General features: G+C 43.6%; 1 protein-coding gene across 1 annotated transcript in view; it reads right to left on the bottom strand.

Moving 5' to 3' along the window:
- LOC137346106 (butyrophilin subfamily 1 member A1-like) overlaps positions 1–19,001 on the bottom strand; it is a 139,439-nt gene that overhangs the window by 46,223 nt on the left and 74,215 nt on the right. The window contains exon 6 of the mRNA XM_068009403.1: positions 16,513–16,539. Within this exon, the coding sequence (XP_067865504.1) occupies positions 16,513–16,539 (27 nt within the window). The remainder of the gene's footprint in view (positions 1–16,512; positions 16,540–19,001) is intronic.

Here is a 19,001-nt window from a genome sequence, read left to right as displayed (position 1 = left end):
TATCTAATCCATTGCACTGTGGGGTTCAACAGCAGAAACGGACTGTATCTAATCCACTGTACTATGGGGTTCCACAGCAGAAAAGGACAGTATCTAATCCACTGTACTATGGGGTTCTACAGCAGAAAAGGACAGTATCTAATCCATTGCACTGTGGGGTTCAACAGCAGAAACGGACTGTATCTAATCCATTGCACTGTGGGGTTCAACAGCAGAAACGGACATTATCTAATCCATTGCACTGTGGGGTTCAACAGCAGAAAAGGACAGTATCTAATCCACTGTACTATGGGGTTCCACGGCAGAAAAGGACATTATCTAATCCACTGCACTATGGGGTTCGACAGCAGAAAAGGACAGTATCTAATCCACTGCACTGTGGGGTTCAACAGCAGAAAAGGACAGTATCTAATCCACTGTACTGTGGGGTTCCACGGCAGAACAGGACTGTATCTAATCAATTGCACTATGGAGTTTCACAGCAGAAAAGGACAGTATCTAATCCACTGCACTATGGGGCTCCACAGCAGAAAAGGACAGGATCTAATCCACTGTACTATGGGGTTCCACAGCAGAAAAGGACAGTATCTAATCCACTGCACTGTGGTGTTCAACAGCAGAAAAGGACAGTATCTAATCCACTGCACTATGGGGTTCTACAGCTGAAAAGGACATTATCTAATCTACTGTACTATGGGGTTCCACAGCAGGAAAGGACAGTATCTAATCCACTGTACTATGGGGCTCCACAGCAGAAAAGGACAGTATCTAATCCATTGCACTGTGGGGTTCCACAGCAGAAAAGGACAGTATCTAATCCATTGCACTGTGGGGTTCAACAGCAGAAAATGACAGTATCTAATCCATTGCACTATGGGGTTCGACAGCAGAAAAGGACAGTATCTAATCCATTGCACTATGGGGTTCCACAGCAGGAAAGGACAGTATCTAATCCACTGTACTATGGGGTTCTAAAGCAGAAAAGGACAGTATCTAATCCACTGTACTATGGGGTTCCACGGCAGAAAAGGACATTATCTAATCCACTGTACTATGGGGTTCCACAGATGAAAAGGACTGTATCTAATCCATTGCAATATGGGGTTCCACAGCAGAAAAGGACAGTATCTAATCCATTGCACTGTGGGGTTCAACAGCAGGAAAGGACATTATCTAATCCACTGTACTGTGGGGTTCTAAAGCAGAAAAGGACAGTATCTAATCCATTGCACTATGGCGTTCTACAGCTGAAAAGGACATTATCTAATCCACTGTACTGTGGGGTTCCACAGCAGGAAATGACAGTATCTAATCCACTGTACTATGGGGCTCCACAGCAGAAAAGGACAGTATCTAATCCATTGCACTGTGGGGTTCAACAGCAGAAAAGGACAGTATCTAATCCACTGCACTGTGGGGTTCAACAGCAGAAAAGGACAGTATCTAATCCATTGCACTATGGAGTTCCACAGCAGAAAAGGACAGTATCTAATCCACTGCACTATGGGGCTCCACAGCAGAAATAGGACTGTATCTAATCCATTGTACGAAGGGGTTCTACAGCAGAAAAGGACTGTATCTAATCCACTGCACTATGGGGTTCAACAGCAGGAAAGGACATTATCTAATCCACTGTACTGTGGGGTTCTAAAGCAGAAAAGGGCTGTATCTAATCCATTGCACTATGGGGTTCCACAGCAGAAAAGGGCAGTATCTAATCCACTGTATTATGGGGTTCCACAGCAGGAAAGGACAGTATCTAATCCACTGTACTATGGGGTTCCACAGCAGAAATGAACAGTATCTAATCCACTGTACTATGGGGTTCCAAAGCAGAAAAGGACAGTATCTAATCCATTGCACTGTGGGGTTCAACAGCAGAAAAGTACTGTATCTAATCCATTGCACTATGGGGTTCGACAGCAGAAAAGGACTGTATCTAATCCACTGTACTATGGGGTTCCACAGCAGGAAAGGACAGTATCTAATCCACTGTACGATGGGGCTCCACAGCAGAAAAGGACATTATCTAATCCATTGCACTATGGGGTTCAACAGCAGAAAAGGACAGCATCTAATCCACAGCACTGTGGGGTTCAACAGCAGAAAAGGATAGTATCTAATCCACTGCACTATGGGGTTCTACAGCTGAAAAGGACATTATCTAATCTACTGTACTATGGGGTTCCACAGCAGGAAAGGACAGTATCTAATCCACTGTACTATGGGGCTCCACAGCAGAAAAGGACAGTATCTAATCCATTGCACTGCGGGGTTCAACAGCAGAAAAGGACAGTATCTAAACCATTGCACTGTGGGGTTCAACAGCAGAAAATGACAGTATCTAATCCACTGCACTGTGGGGTTCAACAGCAGAAAAGGACAGTATCTAATCCATTGCACTATGGGGTTCGACAGCGGAAAAGGACTGTATCTAATCCACTGTACTATGGGGTTCCACAGCAGGAAAGGACAGTATCTAATCCACTGTACTATGGGGTTCTAAAGCAGATAAGGACAGTATCTAATCCATTGCACTATGGGGTTCCACATGAGGAAAGGACATTATCTAATCCACTGTACTATGGGGTTCCACGGCAGAAAAGGACATTATCTAATCCATTGCAATTTGGGGTTCCACAGCAGAAAAGGACAGTATCTAATCCATTGCACTGTGGGGTTCAACAGCAGAAATAGGACTGTATCGAATCCATTGTACGAAGGGGTTCAACAGCAGAAAAGGACAGTATCTAATCCATTGCACTGTGGGGTTCAACAGCAGAAAATGACAGTATCTAATCCATTGCACTATGGGGTTCGACAGCAGAAAAGGACAGTATCTAATCCATTGCACTATGGGGTTCCACAGCAGGAAAGGACAGTATCTAATCCACTGTACTATGGGGTTCTAAAGCAGAAAAGGACAGTATCTAATCCACTGTACTATGGGGTTCCACGGCAGAAAAGGACATTATCTAATCCACTGTACTATGGGGTTCCACAGATGAAAAGGACTGTATCTAATCCATTGCAATATGGGGTTCCACAGCAGAAAAGGACAGTATCTAATCCATTGCACTGTGGGGTTCAACAGCAGGAAAGGACATTATCTAATCCACTGTACTGTGGGGTTCTAAAGCAGAAAAGGACAGTATCTAATCCATTGCACTATGGAGTTCCACAGCAGAAAAGGACAGTATCTAATCCACTGCACTATGGGGCTCCACAGCAGAAAAGGACAGTATCTAATCCATTGCACTGTGGGGTTCAACAGCAGAAAAGGACAGTATCTAATCCACTGCACTGTGGGGTTCAACAGCAGAAAAGGACAGTATCTAATCCATTGCACTATGGAGTTCCACAGCAGAAAAGGACAGTATCTAATCCACTGCACTATGGGGCTCCACAGCAGAAATAGGACTGTATCTAATCCATTGTACGAAGGGGTTCTACAGCAGAAAAGGACTGTATCTAATTCACTGCACTATGGGGTTCAAATGCAGGAAAGGACATTATCTAATCCACTGTACTGTGGGGTTCTAAAGCAGAAAAGGGCTGTATCTAATCCATTGCACTATGGGGTTCCACAGCTGAAAAGGGCAGTATCTAATCCACTGTATTATGGGGTTCCACAGCAGGAAAGGACAGTATCTAATCCACTGTACTATGGGGTTCTAAAGCAGATAAGGGCAGTATCTAATCCACTGCACTATGGGGCTCCACAGCAAGAAAGGACAGTATCTAATCCACTGTACTATGGGGCTCTAAAGCAGAAAAGGACAGTATCTAATCCATTGCACTATGGGGCTCCACAGGAGAAAATGACAGTATCTAATCCATTGCCCTATGGGGTTCTACAGCAGCAAAGGTCAGTATCTAATCCATTGCACTATGGGGTTCCATAGCAGAAAAGGACTATATCTAATCCACTGTACTGTGGGGTTCAACTGCAGAAAAGGACTGTATCTAATCCATTGCACTATGGGGTTCGACAGCAGAAACGGACTGTATCTAATCCACTGTACTATGGGGTTCCACAGCAGGAAAGGACAGTATCTAATCCACTGTACTATGGAGTTCTACAGCAGAAAAGGACAGTATCTAATCCATTGCACTGTGGGGTTCGATAGCAGAAAAGGACTGTATCTAATCCACTGGACTATGGTGTTCCACAGCAGGAAAGGACAGTATCTAATCCACTGTACGATGGGGCTCCACAGCAGAAAAGGACATTATCTAATCCATTGCACTGTGGGGTTCAACAGCAGAAAAGGACAGTCTCTAATCCACTGCACTGTGGGGTTCAACAGCAGAAAAGGACATTATCTAATCTACTGTACTATGGGGTTCCACAGCAGGAAAGGACAGTATCTAATCCACTGTACTATGGGGCTCCACAGCAGAAAAGGACAGTATCTAATCCATTGCACTGTGGGGTTCAACAGCAGAAAAGGACAGTATCTAATCCATTGCACTATGGGGTTCCACAGCAGAAAAGGACTGTATCTAATCCACTGTACTATGGGGTTCCACAGCAGGAAAGGACAGTATCTTATCCACTGTACTATGGGGTTCTAAAGCAGAAAAGGACAGTATCTAATCCATTGCACTATGGGGTTCCACATGAGGAAAGGACAGTATCTAATCCACTGTACTATGGGGTTCCACGGCAGAAAAGGACATTATCTAATCCACTGTACTATGGGGTTCCACAGCAGGAAAGGACAGTATCTAATCCATTGCAATATGGGGTTCCACAGCAGAAAAGGGCAGTATCTAATCCACTGTACTATGGGGTTCCACAGCAGGAAAGGACAGTATCTAATCCACTGTACTATGGGGTTCTAAAGCAGAAAAGGGCAGTATCTAATCCACTGCACTATGGGGCTCCACAGCAAGAAAGGACAGTATCTAATCCACTGTACTATGGGGTTCTAAAGCAGAAAAGGACAGTATCTAATCCATTGCACTATGGGGCTCCACAGGAGAAAATGACAGTATCTAATCCATTGCCCTATGGGGTTCTACAGCAGCAAAGGACAGTATCTAATCCATTGCCCTATGGGGTTCCATAGCAGAAAAGGACTGTATCTAATCCACTGTACTGTGGGGTTCCACAGCAGGAAAGGACAGTATCTAATCCACTGTACTATGGGGTTGCACAGCAGAAATGGACAGTATCTAATCCACTGTACTATGGGGTTCCACAGCAGAAATGGACAGTATCTAATCCACTGTACTATGGGGTTCCAAAGCAGGAAAGCACAGTATCTAATCCACTGTACTATGGGGTTCCAAAGCAGAAAAGGACAGTATCTAATCCATTGCACTGTGGGGTTCCACAACAGAAAAGGACTGTATCTAATCCACTGTACTATGGGGTTCCACAGCAGAAAAGGACTGTATCTAATCCACTGTACTATGGGGTTCCAAAGCAGAAAAGGACAGTATCTAATCCATTGCACTATGGGGTTCCACAACAGAAAAGGACTGTATCTAATCCACTGTACTATGGGGTTCCACAGCAGAAAAGGACTGTATCTAATCCACTGTACTATGGGGCTCTAAAGCAGAAAAGGACAGTATCTAATCCATTGCACTATGGGGCTCCACAGGAGAAAATGACAGTATCTAATCCATTGCCCTATGGGGTTCTACAGCAGCAAAGGTCAGTATCTAATCCATTGCACTATGGGGTTCCATAGCAGAAAAGGACTGTATCTAATCCACTGTACTGTGGGGTTCAACTGCAGAAAAGGACTGTATCTAATCCATTGCACTATGGGGTTCGACAGCAGAAACGGACTGTATCTAATCCACTGTACTATGGGGTTCCACAGCAGGAAAGGACAGTATCTAATCCACTGTACTATGGAGTTCTACAGCAGAAAAGGACAGTATCTAATCCATTGCACTGTGGGGTTCGATAGCAGAAAAGGACTGTATCTAATCCACTGGACTATGGTGTTCCACAGCAGGAAAGGACAGTATCTAATCCACTGTACGATGGGGCTCCACAGCAGAAAAGGACATTATCTAATCCATTGCACTGTGGGGTTCAACAGCAGAAAAGGACAGTCTCTAATCCACTGCACTGTGGGGTTCAACAGCAGAAAAGGACATTATCTAATCTACTGTACTATGGGGTTCCACAGCAGGAAAGGACAGTATCTAATCCACTGTACTATGGGGCTCCACAGCAGAAAAGGACAGTATCTAATCCATTGCACTGTGGGGTTCAACAGCAGAAAAGGACAGTATCTAATCCCTTGCACTGTGGGGTTCAACAGCAGAAAAGGACTGTATCTTATCCACTGTACTATGGGGTTCTAAAGCAGAAAAGGACAGTATCTAATCCATTGCACTATGGGGTTCCACATGAGGAAAGGACAGTATCTAATCCACTGTACTATGGGGTTCCACGGCAGAAAAGGACATTATCTAATCCACTGTACTATGGGGTTCCACAGCAGGAAAGGACAGTATCTAATCCATTGCAATATGGGGTTCCACAGCAGAAAAGGGCAGTATCTAATCCACTGTACTATGGGGTTCCACAGCAGGAAAGGACAGTATCTAATCCACTGTACTATGGGGTTCTAAAGCAGAAAAGGGCAGTATCTAATCCACTGCACTATGGGGCTCCACAGCAAGAAAGGACAGTATCTAATCCACTGTACTATGGGGTTCTAAAGCAGAAAAGGACAGTATCTAATCCATTGCACTATGGGGCTCCACAGGAGAAAATGACAGTATCTAATCCATTGCCCTATGGGGTTCTACAGCAGCAAAGGACAGTATCTAATCCATTGCCCTATGGGGTTCCATAGCAGAAAAGGACTGTATCTAATCCACTGTACTGTGGGGTTCCACAGCAGGAAAGGACAGTATCTAATCCACTGTACTATGGGGTTGCACAGCAGAAATGGACAGTATCTAATCCACTGTACTATGGGGTTCCACAGCAGAAATGGACAGTATCTAATCCACTGTACTATGGGGTTCCAAAGCAGGAAAGCACAGTATCTAATCCACTGTACTATGGGGTTCCAAAGCAGAAAAGGACAGTATCTAATCCATTGCACTGTGGGGTTCCACAACAGAAAAGGACTGTATCTAATCCACTGTACTATGGGGTTCCACAGCAGAAAAGGACTGTATCTAATCCACTGTACTATGGGGTTCCAAAGCAGAAAAGGACAGTATCTAATCCATTGCACTATGGGGTTCCACAACAGAAAAGGACTGTATCTAATCCACTGTACTATGGGGTTCCACAGCAGAAAAGGACTGTATCTAATCCACTGTACTATGGGGCTCTAAAGCAGAAAAGGACAGTATCTAATCCATTGCACTATGGGGCTCCACAGGAGAAAATGACAGTATCTAATCCATTGCCCTATGGGGTTCTACAGCAGCAAAGGTCAGTATCTAATCCATTGCACTATGGGGTTCCATAGCAGAAAAGGACTGTATCTAATCCACTGTACTGTGGGGTTCAACTGCAGAAAAGGACTGTATCTAATCCATTGCACTATGGGGTTCGACAGCAGAAACGGACTGTATCTAATCCACTGTACTATGGGGTTCCACAGCAGGAAAGGACAGTATCTAATCCACTGTACTATGGAGTTCTACAGCAGAAAAGGACAGTATCTAATCCATTGCACTGTGGGGTTCGATAGCAGAAAAGGACTGTATCTAATCCACTGGACTATGGTGTTCCACAGCAGGAAAGGACAGTATCTAATCCACTGTACGATGGGGCTCCACAGCAGAAAAGGACATTATCTAATCCATTGCACTGTGGGGTTCAACAGCAGAAAAGGACAGTCTCTAATCCACTGCACTGTGGGGTTCAACAGCAGAAAAGGACATTATCTAATCTACTGTACTATGGGGTTCCACAGCAGGAAAGGACAGTATCTAATCCACTGTACTATGGGGCTCCACAGCAGAAAAGGACAGTATCTAATCCATTGCACTGTGGGGTTCAACAGCAGAAAAGGACAGTATCTAATCCCTTGCACTGTGGGGTTCAACAGCAGAAAAGGACTGTATCTAATCCACTGTACTATGGGGTTCCACAGCAGAAAAGGACAGTATCTAATCCATTGCACTATGGGGTTCCACAGCAGAAAAGGACTGTATCTAATCCACTGTACTATGGGGTTCCACAGCAGGAAAGGACAGTATCTTATCCACTGTACTATGGGGTTCTAAAGCAGAAAAGGACAGTATCTAATCCATTGCACTATGGGGTTCCACATGAGGAAAGGACAGTATCTAATCCACTGTACTATGGGGTTCCACGGCAGAAAAGGACATTATCTAATCCACTGTACTATGGGGTTCCACAGCAGGAAAGGACAGTATCTAATCCATTGCAATATGGGGTTCCACAGCAGAAAAGGGCAGTATCTAATCCACTGTACTATGGGGTTCCACAGCAGGAAAGGACAGTATCTAATCCACTGTACTATGGGGTTCTAAAGCAGAAAAGGGCAGTATCTAATCCACTGCACTATGGGGCTCCACAGCAAGAAAGGACAGTATCTAATCCACTGTACTATGGGGTTCTAAAGCAGAAAAGGACAGTATCTAATCCATTGCACTATGGGGCTCCACAGGAGAAAATGACAGTATCTAATCCATTGCCCTATGGGGTTCTACAGCAGCAAAGGACAGTATCTAATCCATTGCCCTATGGGGTTCCATAGCAGAAAAGGACTGTATCTAATCCACTGTACTGTGGGGTTCCACAGCAGGAAAGGACAGTATCTAATCCACTGTACTATGGGGTTGCACAGCAGAAATGGACAGTATCTAATCCACTGTACTATGGGGTTCCACAGCAGAAATGGACAGTATCTAATCCACTGTACTATGGGGTTCCAAAGCAGGAAAGCACAGTATCTAATCCACTGTACTATGGGGTTCCAAAGCAGAAAAGGACAGTATCTAATCCATTGCACTGTGGGGTTCCACAACAGAAAAGGACTGTATCTAATCCACTGTACTATGGGGTTCCACAGCAGAAAAGGACTGTATCTAATCCACTGTACTATGGGGTTCCAAAGCAGAAAAGGACAGTATCTAATCCATTGCACTATGGGGTTCCACAACAGAAAAGGACTGTATCTAATCCACTGTACTATGGGGTTCCACAGCAGAAAAGGACTGTATCTAATCCACTGTACTATGGGGCTCTAAAGCAGAAAAGGACAGTATCTAATCCATTGCACTATGGGGCTCCACAGGAGAAAATGACAGTATCTAATCCATTGCCCTATGGGGTTCTACAGCAGCAAAGGTCAGTATCTAATCCATTGCACTATGGGGTTCCATAGCAGAAAAGGACTGTATCTAATCCACTGTCCTGTGGGGTTCAACTGCAGAAAAGGACTGTATCTAATCCATTGCACTATGGGGTTCGACAGCAGAAACGGACTGTATCTAATCCACTGTACTATGGGGTTCCACAGCAGGAAAGGACAGTATCTAATCCACTGTACTATGGAGTTCTACAGCAGAAAAGGACAGTATCTAATCCATTGCACTGTGGGGTTCGATAGCAGAAAAGGACTGTATCTAATCCACTGGACTATGGTGTTCCACAGCAGGAAAGGACAGTATCTAATCCACTGTACGATGGGGCTCCACAGCAGAAAAGGACATTATCTAATCCATTGCACTGTGGGGTTCAACAGCAGAAAAGGACAGTCTCTAATCCACTGCACTGTGGGGTTCAACAGCAGAAAAGGACATTATCTAATCTACTGTACTATGGGGTTCCACAGCAGGAAAGGACAGTATCTAATCCACTGTACTATGGGGCTCCACAGCAGAAAAGGACAGTATCTAATCCATTGCACTGTGGGGTTCAACAGCAGAAAAGGACAGTATCTAATCCCTTGCACTGTGGGGTTCAACAGCAGAAAAGGACTGTATCTAATCCACTGTACTATGGGGTTCCACAGCAGAAAAGGACAGTATCTAATCCATTGCACTATGGGGTTCCACAGCAGAAAAGGACTGTATCTAATCCACTGTACTATGGGGTTCCACAGCAGGAAAGGACAGTATCTTATCCACTGTACTATGGGGTTCTAAAGCAGAAAAGGACAGTATCTAATCCATTGCACTATGGGGTTCCACATGAGGAAAGGACAGTATCTAATCCACTGTACTATGGGGTTCCACGGCAGAAAAGGACATTATCTAATCCACTGTACTATGGGGTTCCACAGCAGGAAAGGACAGTATCTAATCCATTGCAATATGGGGTTCCACAGCAGAAAAGGGCAGTATCTAATCCACTGTACTATGGGGTTCCACAGCAGGAAAGGACAGTATCTAATCCACTGTACTATGGGGTTCTAAAGCAGAAAAGGGCAGTATCTAATCCACTGCACTATGGGGCTCCACAGCAAGAAAGGACAGTATCTAATCCACTGTACTATGGGGTTCTAAAGCAGAAAAGGACAGTATCTAATCCATTGCACTATGGGGCTCCACAGGAGAAAATGACAGTATCTAATCCATTGCCCTATGGGGTTCTACAGCAGCAAAGGACAGTATCTAATCCATTGCCCTATGGGGTTCCATAGCAGAAAAGGACTGTATCTAATCCACTGTACTGTGGGGTTCCACAGCAGGAAAGGACAGTATCTAATCCACTGTACTATGGGGTTGCACAGCAGAAATGGACAGTATCTAATCCACTGTACTATGGGGTTCCACAGCAGAAATGGACAGTATCTAATCCACTGTACTATGGGGTTCCAAAGCAGGAAAGCACAGTATCTAATCCACTGTACTATGGGGTTCCAAAGCAGAAAAGGACAGTATCTAATCCATTGCACTGTGGGGTTCCACAACAGAAAAGGACTGTATCTAATCCACTGTACTATGGGGTTCCACAGCAGAAAAGGACTGTATCTAATCCACTGTACTATGGGGTTCCAAAGCAGAAAAGGACAGTATCTAATCCATTGCACTATGGGGTTCCACAACAGAAAAGGACTGTATCTAATCCACTGTACTATGGGGTTCCACAGCAGAAAAGGACTGTATCTAATCCACTGTACTATGGGGCTCTAAAGCAGAAAAGGACAGTATCTAATCCATTGCACTATGGGGCTCCACAGGAGAAAATGACAGTATCTAATCCATTGCCCTATGGGGTTCTACAGCAGCAAAGGTCAGTATCTAATCCATTGCACTATGGGGTTCCATAGCAGAAAAGGACTGTATCTAATCCACTGTACTGTGGGGTTCAACTGCAGAAAAGGACTGTATCTAATCCATTGCACTATGGGGTTCGACAGCAGAAACGGACTGTATCTAATCCACTGTACTATGGGGTTCCACAGCAGGAAAGGACAGTATCTAATCCACTGTACTATGGAGTTCTACAGCAGAAAAGGACAGTATCTAATCCATTGCACTGTGGGGTTCGATAGCAGAAAAGGACTGTATCTAATCCACTGGACTATGGTGTTCCACAGCAGGAAAGGACAGTATCTAATCCACTGTACGATGGGGCTCCACAGCAGAAAAGGACATTATCTAATCCATTGCACTGTGGGGTTCAACAGCAGAAAAGGACAGTCTCTAATCCACTGCACTGTGGGGTTCAACAGCAGAAAAGGACATTATCTAATCTACTGTACTATGGGGTTCCACAGCAGGAAAGGACAGTATCTAATCCACGGTACTATGGGGCTCCACAGCAGAAAAGGACAGTATCTAATCCATTGCACTGTGGGGTTCAACAGCAGAAAAGGACAGTATCTAATCCACTGCACTGTGGGGTTCAACAGCAGAAAAGGACATTATCTAATCTACTGTACTATGGGGTTCCACAGCAGGAAAGGACAGTATCTAATCCACTGTACTATGGGGCTCCACAGCAGAAAAGGACAGTATCTAATCCATTGCACTGTGGGGTTCAACAGCAGAAAAGGACAGTATCTAATCCCTTGCACTGTGGGGTTCAACAGCAGAAAAGGACAGTATCTAATCCATTGCACTATGGGGTTCGACAGCAGAAAAGGACTGTATCTAATCCACTGTACTATGGGGTTCCACAGCAGAAAAGGACAGTATCTAATCCATTGCACTATGGGGTTCCACAGCAGAAAAGGACTGTATCTAATCCACTGTACTATGGGGTTCCACAGCAGGAATGGACAGTATCTTATCCACTGTACTATGGGGTTCTAAAGCAGAAAAGGACAGTATCTAATCCATTGCACTATGGGGTTCCACATGAGGAAAGGACAGTATCTAATCCACTGTACTATGGGGTTCCACGGCAGAAAAGGACATTATCTAATCCACTGTACTATGGGGTTCCACAGATGAAAAGGACTGTATCTGATCCATTGCAATATGGGGTTCCACAGCAGAAAAGGGCAGTATCTAATCCACTGTACTATGGGGTTCCACAGCAGGAAAGGACAGTATCTAATCCACTGTACTATGGGGTTCTCAAGCAGAAAAGGGCAGTATCTAATCCACTGCACTATGGGGCTGCACAGCAAGAAAGGACAGTATCTAATCCACTGTACTATGGGGTTCTAAAGCAGAAAAGGACAGTATCTAATCCATTGCACTATGGGGCTCCACAGGAGAAAATGACAGTATCTAATCCATTGCCCTATGGGGTTCTACAGCAGCAAAGGACAGTATCTAATCCATTGCACTATGGGGTTCCATAGCAGAAAAGGACTGTATCTAATCCACTGTACTGTGGGGTTCCACAGCAGGAAAGGACAGTATCTAATCCACTGTACTATGGGGTTGCACAGCAGAAATGGACAGTATCTAATCCACTGTACTATGGGGTTCCAAAGCAGAAAAGGACAGTATCTAATCCACTGTACTATGGGGTTCCACAGCAGAAATGGACAGTATCTAATCCACTGTACTATGGGGTTCCAAAGCAGGAAAGCACAGTATCTAATCCACTGTACTATGGGGTTCCAAAGCAGAAAAGGACAGTATCTAATCCATTGCACTGTGGGGTTCCACAGCAGAAAAGGACTGTATCTAATCCACTGTACTATGGGGTTCCAAAGCAGAAAAGGACAGTATCTAATCCATTGCACTATGGGGTTCCACAACAGAAAAGGACTGTATCTAATCCACTGTACTATGGGGTTCCACAGCAGAAAAGGACTGTATCTAATCCACTGTACTATGGGGTTCCACAGCAGGAAAGGACAGTATCTAATCCACTGTACTATGGGGTTCCACCGCAGAAAAGGACAGTATCTAATCCATTGCACTGTGGGGTTCGACAGCAGAAAAGGACTGTATCTAATCCACTGGACTATGGGGTTCCACAGCAGAAAAGGACAGTATCTAATCCATTGCACTATGGGGTTCCACAGCAGAAAAGGACTGTATCTAATCCACTGCACTACCCATTCTGAAAGATGAAGAGACACTAGCCAGCTTATGTGGAGGAAAAAAAATTGATGTTTTTGTGATATAATGTTCCAATATTTCACACTGTTGTATCCAATGCAATCAACCTTTTTCATGAGAACAAAAGAAACAGGAGCAGGAGTAGGCCATTCAGCCCTTCTAGCCTGCTCTGCCATTCAATGAGATCATCCCTGATCTTCTACTTCAACACCATTTTCCCGCATTATTCTCCTATCCTTTGATGTTTTTAATATGTAGAAATCTATCGATCTCAGTCTTGAACTTACTCAACGACTGAGCCTTCACAGCCCTCTGGGACAGAGAATTCCAAAGATTCACCACCCTCTGAGTGAAGAGCCTCCTCCTCATCTCAGTCCTGAATGGCCTGCCTCTTATTCTGAGTTTGTGTCCCCTGGTTCTCGACTCCCCAGCCAGGGGAAACATCCTTCCTGCATCTACCCTGTCGAGCCCTGTAAGAATTTTATATGTTTGAATTCGATCACCTCTCATTCTGCTAAACTCCAGATAATAAAGGCCCATCTATTTAATCTTTCCTCATTGGAAAATCCCTCCATCCCAGGCATTAGTTTGGTGAACATTCGTTGCACTCCCTCTATGGCAAGTATATCTGTCCTTCAGTAGGGAAACTAAAACTGCACAAACTACTCTCGCAGCAGTCTCACCAAGCCTCTATATAATTGCAGTAAGACATCTTTACTCCTGTACTTAAATCCTCTTGTAAGAAAGGCCAACAGACTACTTGCCTTCTTAATTGCTTGCTGTACCTGCATGTTAGCTTTCAGTGACTCATGAACAAGGACACCCATTACCCTTTGAAATTCAACACGTCCCAGCCTCTCACCATTAAGAAATACTCTGTATTTTCCCACCAAAGTGGATAACCTCATATTTCTCCGCATTGTATTCCATCTGCCAAATTTTTGCCCACTTGCTTAGCCTCTCCAAATCTCCTTGAAGCGTCTTTGCATCCTCCTCACAACTCACAATTCCACCTAGTTTTGTGTCATATGCAAACTTGGAAATATTACATTTAATCCCCACATCCAAATCACTGATATAGATTGTGAATAGCTGGGGCCTTGTGGTACCCACTAGTTACAGCCTGCCAACCTGAAAATGGCCCATTTAGTCCGACTGTTTTCTGTCCGTTAGCCAGTTCCTAATCCATGACAGTATATTAACCCCAATTCCATGTGCTCTAATCTTGTTTACTAACCTCTTGTGTAGGACCTTATCAAAAGCTTTCTGAAAATCTAAACATACCACATCCACTGGTTCCCCCTTATTTGCTCTGCTGGTTACATCCTCAAAAAACTCCAACAGGTTTGTTAAACATGATTTCCCTTTTATAAATCTATGTTGACTATGCCCAATTCTACCATTATTTTCTAAGTGCCCTGTTGTCACATCCTTTATTGCAGATCCTAGCAATTTCCCTATGACTGATGTTAGGCTAACAGGTCTGTAGTTCCCCGTTTTCTCTCTCCCTCCTTTCATAAGTAGTGGGGTTACATTTGCCACCTTCCAATCTGCAGGAATCATTCCAGAGTCTATAGAATTTTGGAAGATGATCACCAATGCATCTACTATCTCCACAGCTACCTCTTTCAACACTCTGGGATGGAGATCAGGACCAGGGGGTATATCTACTTTAAGCTCCATTAATTTCTCTAGTACCCTTTTTTACCAATATTAATATCCAACAGTTCCTCGTTTACACTCGTCCCTTGATGTTCCATTATTTCTGGGACATTTTTAGTATTTCCCTCCGTGAAGACAGACATTTCCTTAATCCCCATTATAAATTCTCCTGGCTCTGCCTGTGATGGACTCACATGTGTTTTTGCTAATCTTTTCCTTTTTACATACCTGTAGAAGTTTTTACTGTCCGTTTTTACATTTCTCGCTAGTTTACTCTCATATTCTATTTTCCCTTTCTTAATCTTTTTCTTGGTCCTCCTTTGTAGAATTTTAAAATGCTCCCAAACCTCAGGCTTATCATTTTTTATGGCAACTTTATAAGTCTCTTCCTTTGATCTCATACAATCGTTAATTTCTTTTGTTAGCCACAGCTGGGTATTTGTGCATTAAAGAAATGTATTTTTGTTGTAAACTCTGTAGTAGATCTTTAAATGTTAGCAATTGCCTGTCCATCGTCATATCTATTAACATAGTTTCCCAATCCACCAAAAACAATTTTCCCCTCATACCGCCATAGTTCCCTTTGCTTAAATTTAAGACCCTAGTTTCTGATTGAACGACATCACTTTCAAACTTAATGTAAACTTCTATCATATTATGGTCACTCTTTCCTAAAGGCTCCTTTACCAGATCATTAATTAGCTCCTTTTCATTGCACAATACTAGATCTAAAATAGCTAGTTCCCAGTTGGTTCCTCAATGTACTGCTCTAGAAAACCATTTTGCATATATTCCAAGAATTCATCCTCCACAATATTCGCACCAATGAAGCTTACCGAGTCTATATGTAGATTGAAATCCTCCCTGATTACTGCATTACCCTTCTCACATGCGCCTCTAATTTCCTGATTTATACTTTACCTCTGCTGTTTGGTGGACTATAAACAACTCCTTCCAATGTTTTTTGCCCCTTGCCGTGTCTAGTTCCATCCAAACTGATTCTAGGTCTTGATCTTTAGAACTAAGGTCATCTCTCACTACAGTACTAACGCTCCCTTGAATTCACAGAGCTACCTCATCAACTTTCCCCAGCTTCCTGTCCTTCCTGAATGTCACGTTCCCTTCCAAAAACAAAAGAATAGTGCTGAGTCCACTGCACCCCCAACCCCAAAGGTCAACATCTAACACACTGCACCACCCAGTGGCAGTGAACTACAACAGGAAGCTGTCCTCACATAACAAGATGTGAGGTTCACAGGAATGTAAAATAGTGAAGGCCATTGGTGTACACTTTTCCTGAAAGGCAAAAGGCAACTCTATCCTCACAATTCCTGGATTCCCATGCAATGGAACTGGAATTTTCTTATCAAATTACTGTTCAATAAAGCCCTGGAATGGTTCCGAAGAGCTTACCTTCCAAAGTGCAAAACAGCTGTAGTTCTGAAAATCAAGAACAGAAGGATGTGTTAGTGTGAGAGATTCTGCAGCTACAATCACACACTGTAAAGGAATACTACATACACAAACAGAACACAATTTAATTTGCTTCCAATCTAAATATGAAATTAAACTCAATCTAGGTGTGTTACAATACAAATAAATAATTGATCATATTTTAACATTCTAACACTCTAAAGTTCAAGATCTTGATAAAATTTACCACCGATGTTTTTCATCTTTCACCGAATGTTCCACTGATGATGTAATGGGCTGTATCTCAGCAACAACTTGTTAAATGTTCAGCGATTGGCATCAACTAATGCAACGTGCAGTTGAAACACAGGCAGTTATGGGTTCAGTAATATATTCATGATTTAGAACTCTGGAATTCAGTTATCTCTGCTCCTCGTTTATCATATTTTTAAAAATTTGATCAGGCTATTTGAGGGTCACTGGCCAGACCAGCATTTATTGCCCATCCCGAAATGCCCTTGAGAAGGTGACGATGACCTTTTTCAACCACTGCTATCCTTCTGGTGTAGGCACGCCCACAGTGCTGTTAGTGAGGGAGTTCCAGGATTTTGACCCAGCGACAGTGAAGGAATGGCGATATATTTCCAATTCAGGATGGTGTGCGACACGGAGGGGAACTTACAGGTGGTGGTGTTCCCATATGCCTGCTGCGCTTGTTCTTCTAGGGGGTAGAGTTTGCAGGTTTGGAAGGTGCTGTGAAAGGATTCTTGGCGAGTTGCTTCAGTGCATCTTGTACATGGTACATACTGCTGTCTCTGTGTGTCAATGGTAGAGGGAATGAATGTTGAAGATGGTGAATGGGGTGCTAATTAAAAGAGCTGCTTTGTCTTGGACGGTGTCAAGCCTCTTGAGTGTTGTTGGAGCTGCACTCATTCAGGCAAGCGGGGAGTATTTCATCACACTCTTGACTTGTGCCTTGTAGATAGCGGACAGGATTTGGAGGCGAGTTATTTGCCCTAGAATTCCCAGCCTCTGACCTACTCTTGTAGCCACAGTATTTATATGATTGGTCCAGTTAAGTTTCTGGTCAATGGTAACCCCCAGGATGTAGATGGTAGAGGATTCAGCAACGGTACAGTCATTGAATGCCAAGTGGAGATGGTTAGATTCTCTTTTGTTGGAGATGGTCATTGCCTGGCATTTGTGTGGCATGAATGGGGGTGAGTATAAAAATAGGAGAATACACCAGATGAATGCATGGCTGGATAGATGGTGTAGGATGGAGGGCTTCAGATTTCTGGGGCATTGGGGCTAGTTCTGGGGAAAGTGGGACCTGTACAAGGTAAACGGTCTACATCTGAACAGGACTGGGACAAATATCCTTGCAGGAAGGTTTGCTAGTGCTGTTCTGGATGGTTTAAACTAGATGGGCAGGGGGATGGGAACCTGAGGGCAGTTCCTGATAGGACAAATTCAGAGCAGGGAACGGGAGGCAGAAAATTATTGAGTGACTCCGAAGCACAAAAGAAGCAAAGGTTAAAAAGTGTACAGCACAGGAATTTGGCAGTGTTAAAAGGTATCTATTTAAATGCAAGGACTATAGCAAATAAAGCCGACGAGCTAAGGGCACAGATAGACACAAGGCAACACGATATCTTCGCTGTAATGAAAACTTGGCTTAAAGAGGGGCAAAAATGGCGGCTTAACATGCCTGGATATAGAGTTTTCAGGCAGGCAAGGGAGAGAGATAAAAAAGGGAGGGGGTGTAGCATTATTAGTTAAAGAATCAATAACAGCTGTGAGGAGGGATGATATGCTGAATGAATCATCAAAGGAGGCCATATGGGTGGAGATGAGAAATAAAAAAGGGGCAGCCACAATATTAGGAGTGTACTATAGACCCACGAATAGTGAGAGGAATAAAGAAGAACAGATATGTAGGCAAATTTCTGAGTGCAAAAAAGGGCAATAATAGTTGGGGATTTCAACTACCCCAATATCAACTGGGATACAAATAATGTGAAGGGCACAGAGGGCACAAAATTCTTGAATTGCATTCAAGAGAACTTTTTTAGCCAGCACTTAAGAAGTCCAATGAGAGGGTGCACAATTCTAGATTTAGTCTTCATTCATGAAGCTGGGCCAGTGGATGAAGTAGCAGGGAGTGACCATTTTGGAGACAGTGACCATAATACAGTTAGATTTAGCATGATAGTGGAAAGGACAAAGATAAAACGGGAGCAAAAGTTGGGAGAAGATAAATGTTACGTTGCTGAGAGGTGATTTGGCAAAAGTGGACTGGATACAGCTACTTGAAGGAAAATCAGTGGCAAACCATTGGGAAGTATTCAAAAGTGAGGTTCAACAGGGACAGTGAAGTCCGCACAAAGAAAAAGGCTGGTACTGACAAATCTAGAGCCCACGGTTATCTAGAAGCATACAGGGCAAGATAAAACAGAAAAAGAAAGCTTATGACAGTCACAAAAAAC

This window comes from Heterodontus francisci, chromosome 29 (genome assembly GCF_036365525.1).
Source record: "Heterodontus francisci isolate sHetFra1 chromosome 29, sHetFra1.hap1, whole genome shotgun sequence".
NCBI classification, from domain to species: domain Eukaryota; kingdom Metazoa; phylum Chordata; class Chondrichthyes; order Heterodontiformes; family Heterodontidae; genus Heterodontus; species Heterodontus francisci.
This window is presented reverse-complemented; position numbering and strand designations above follow the sequence as displayed.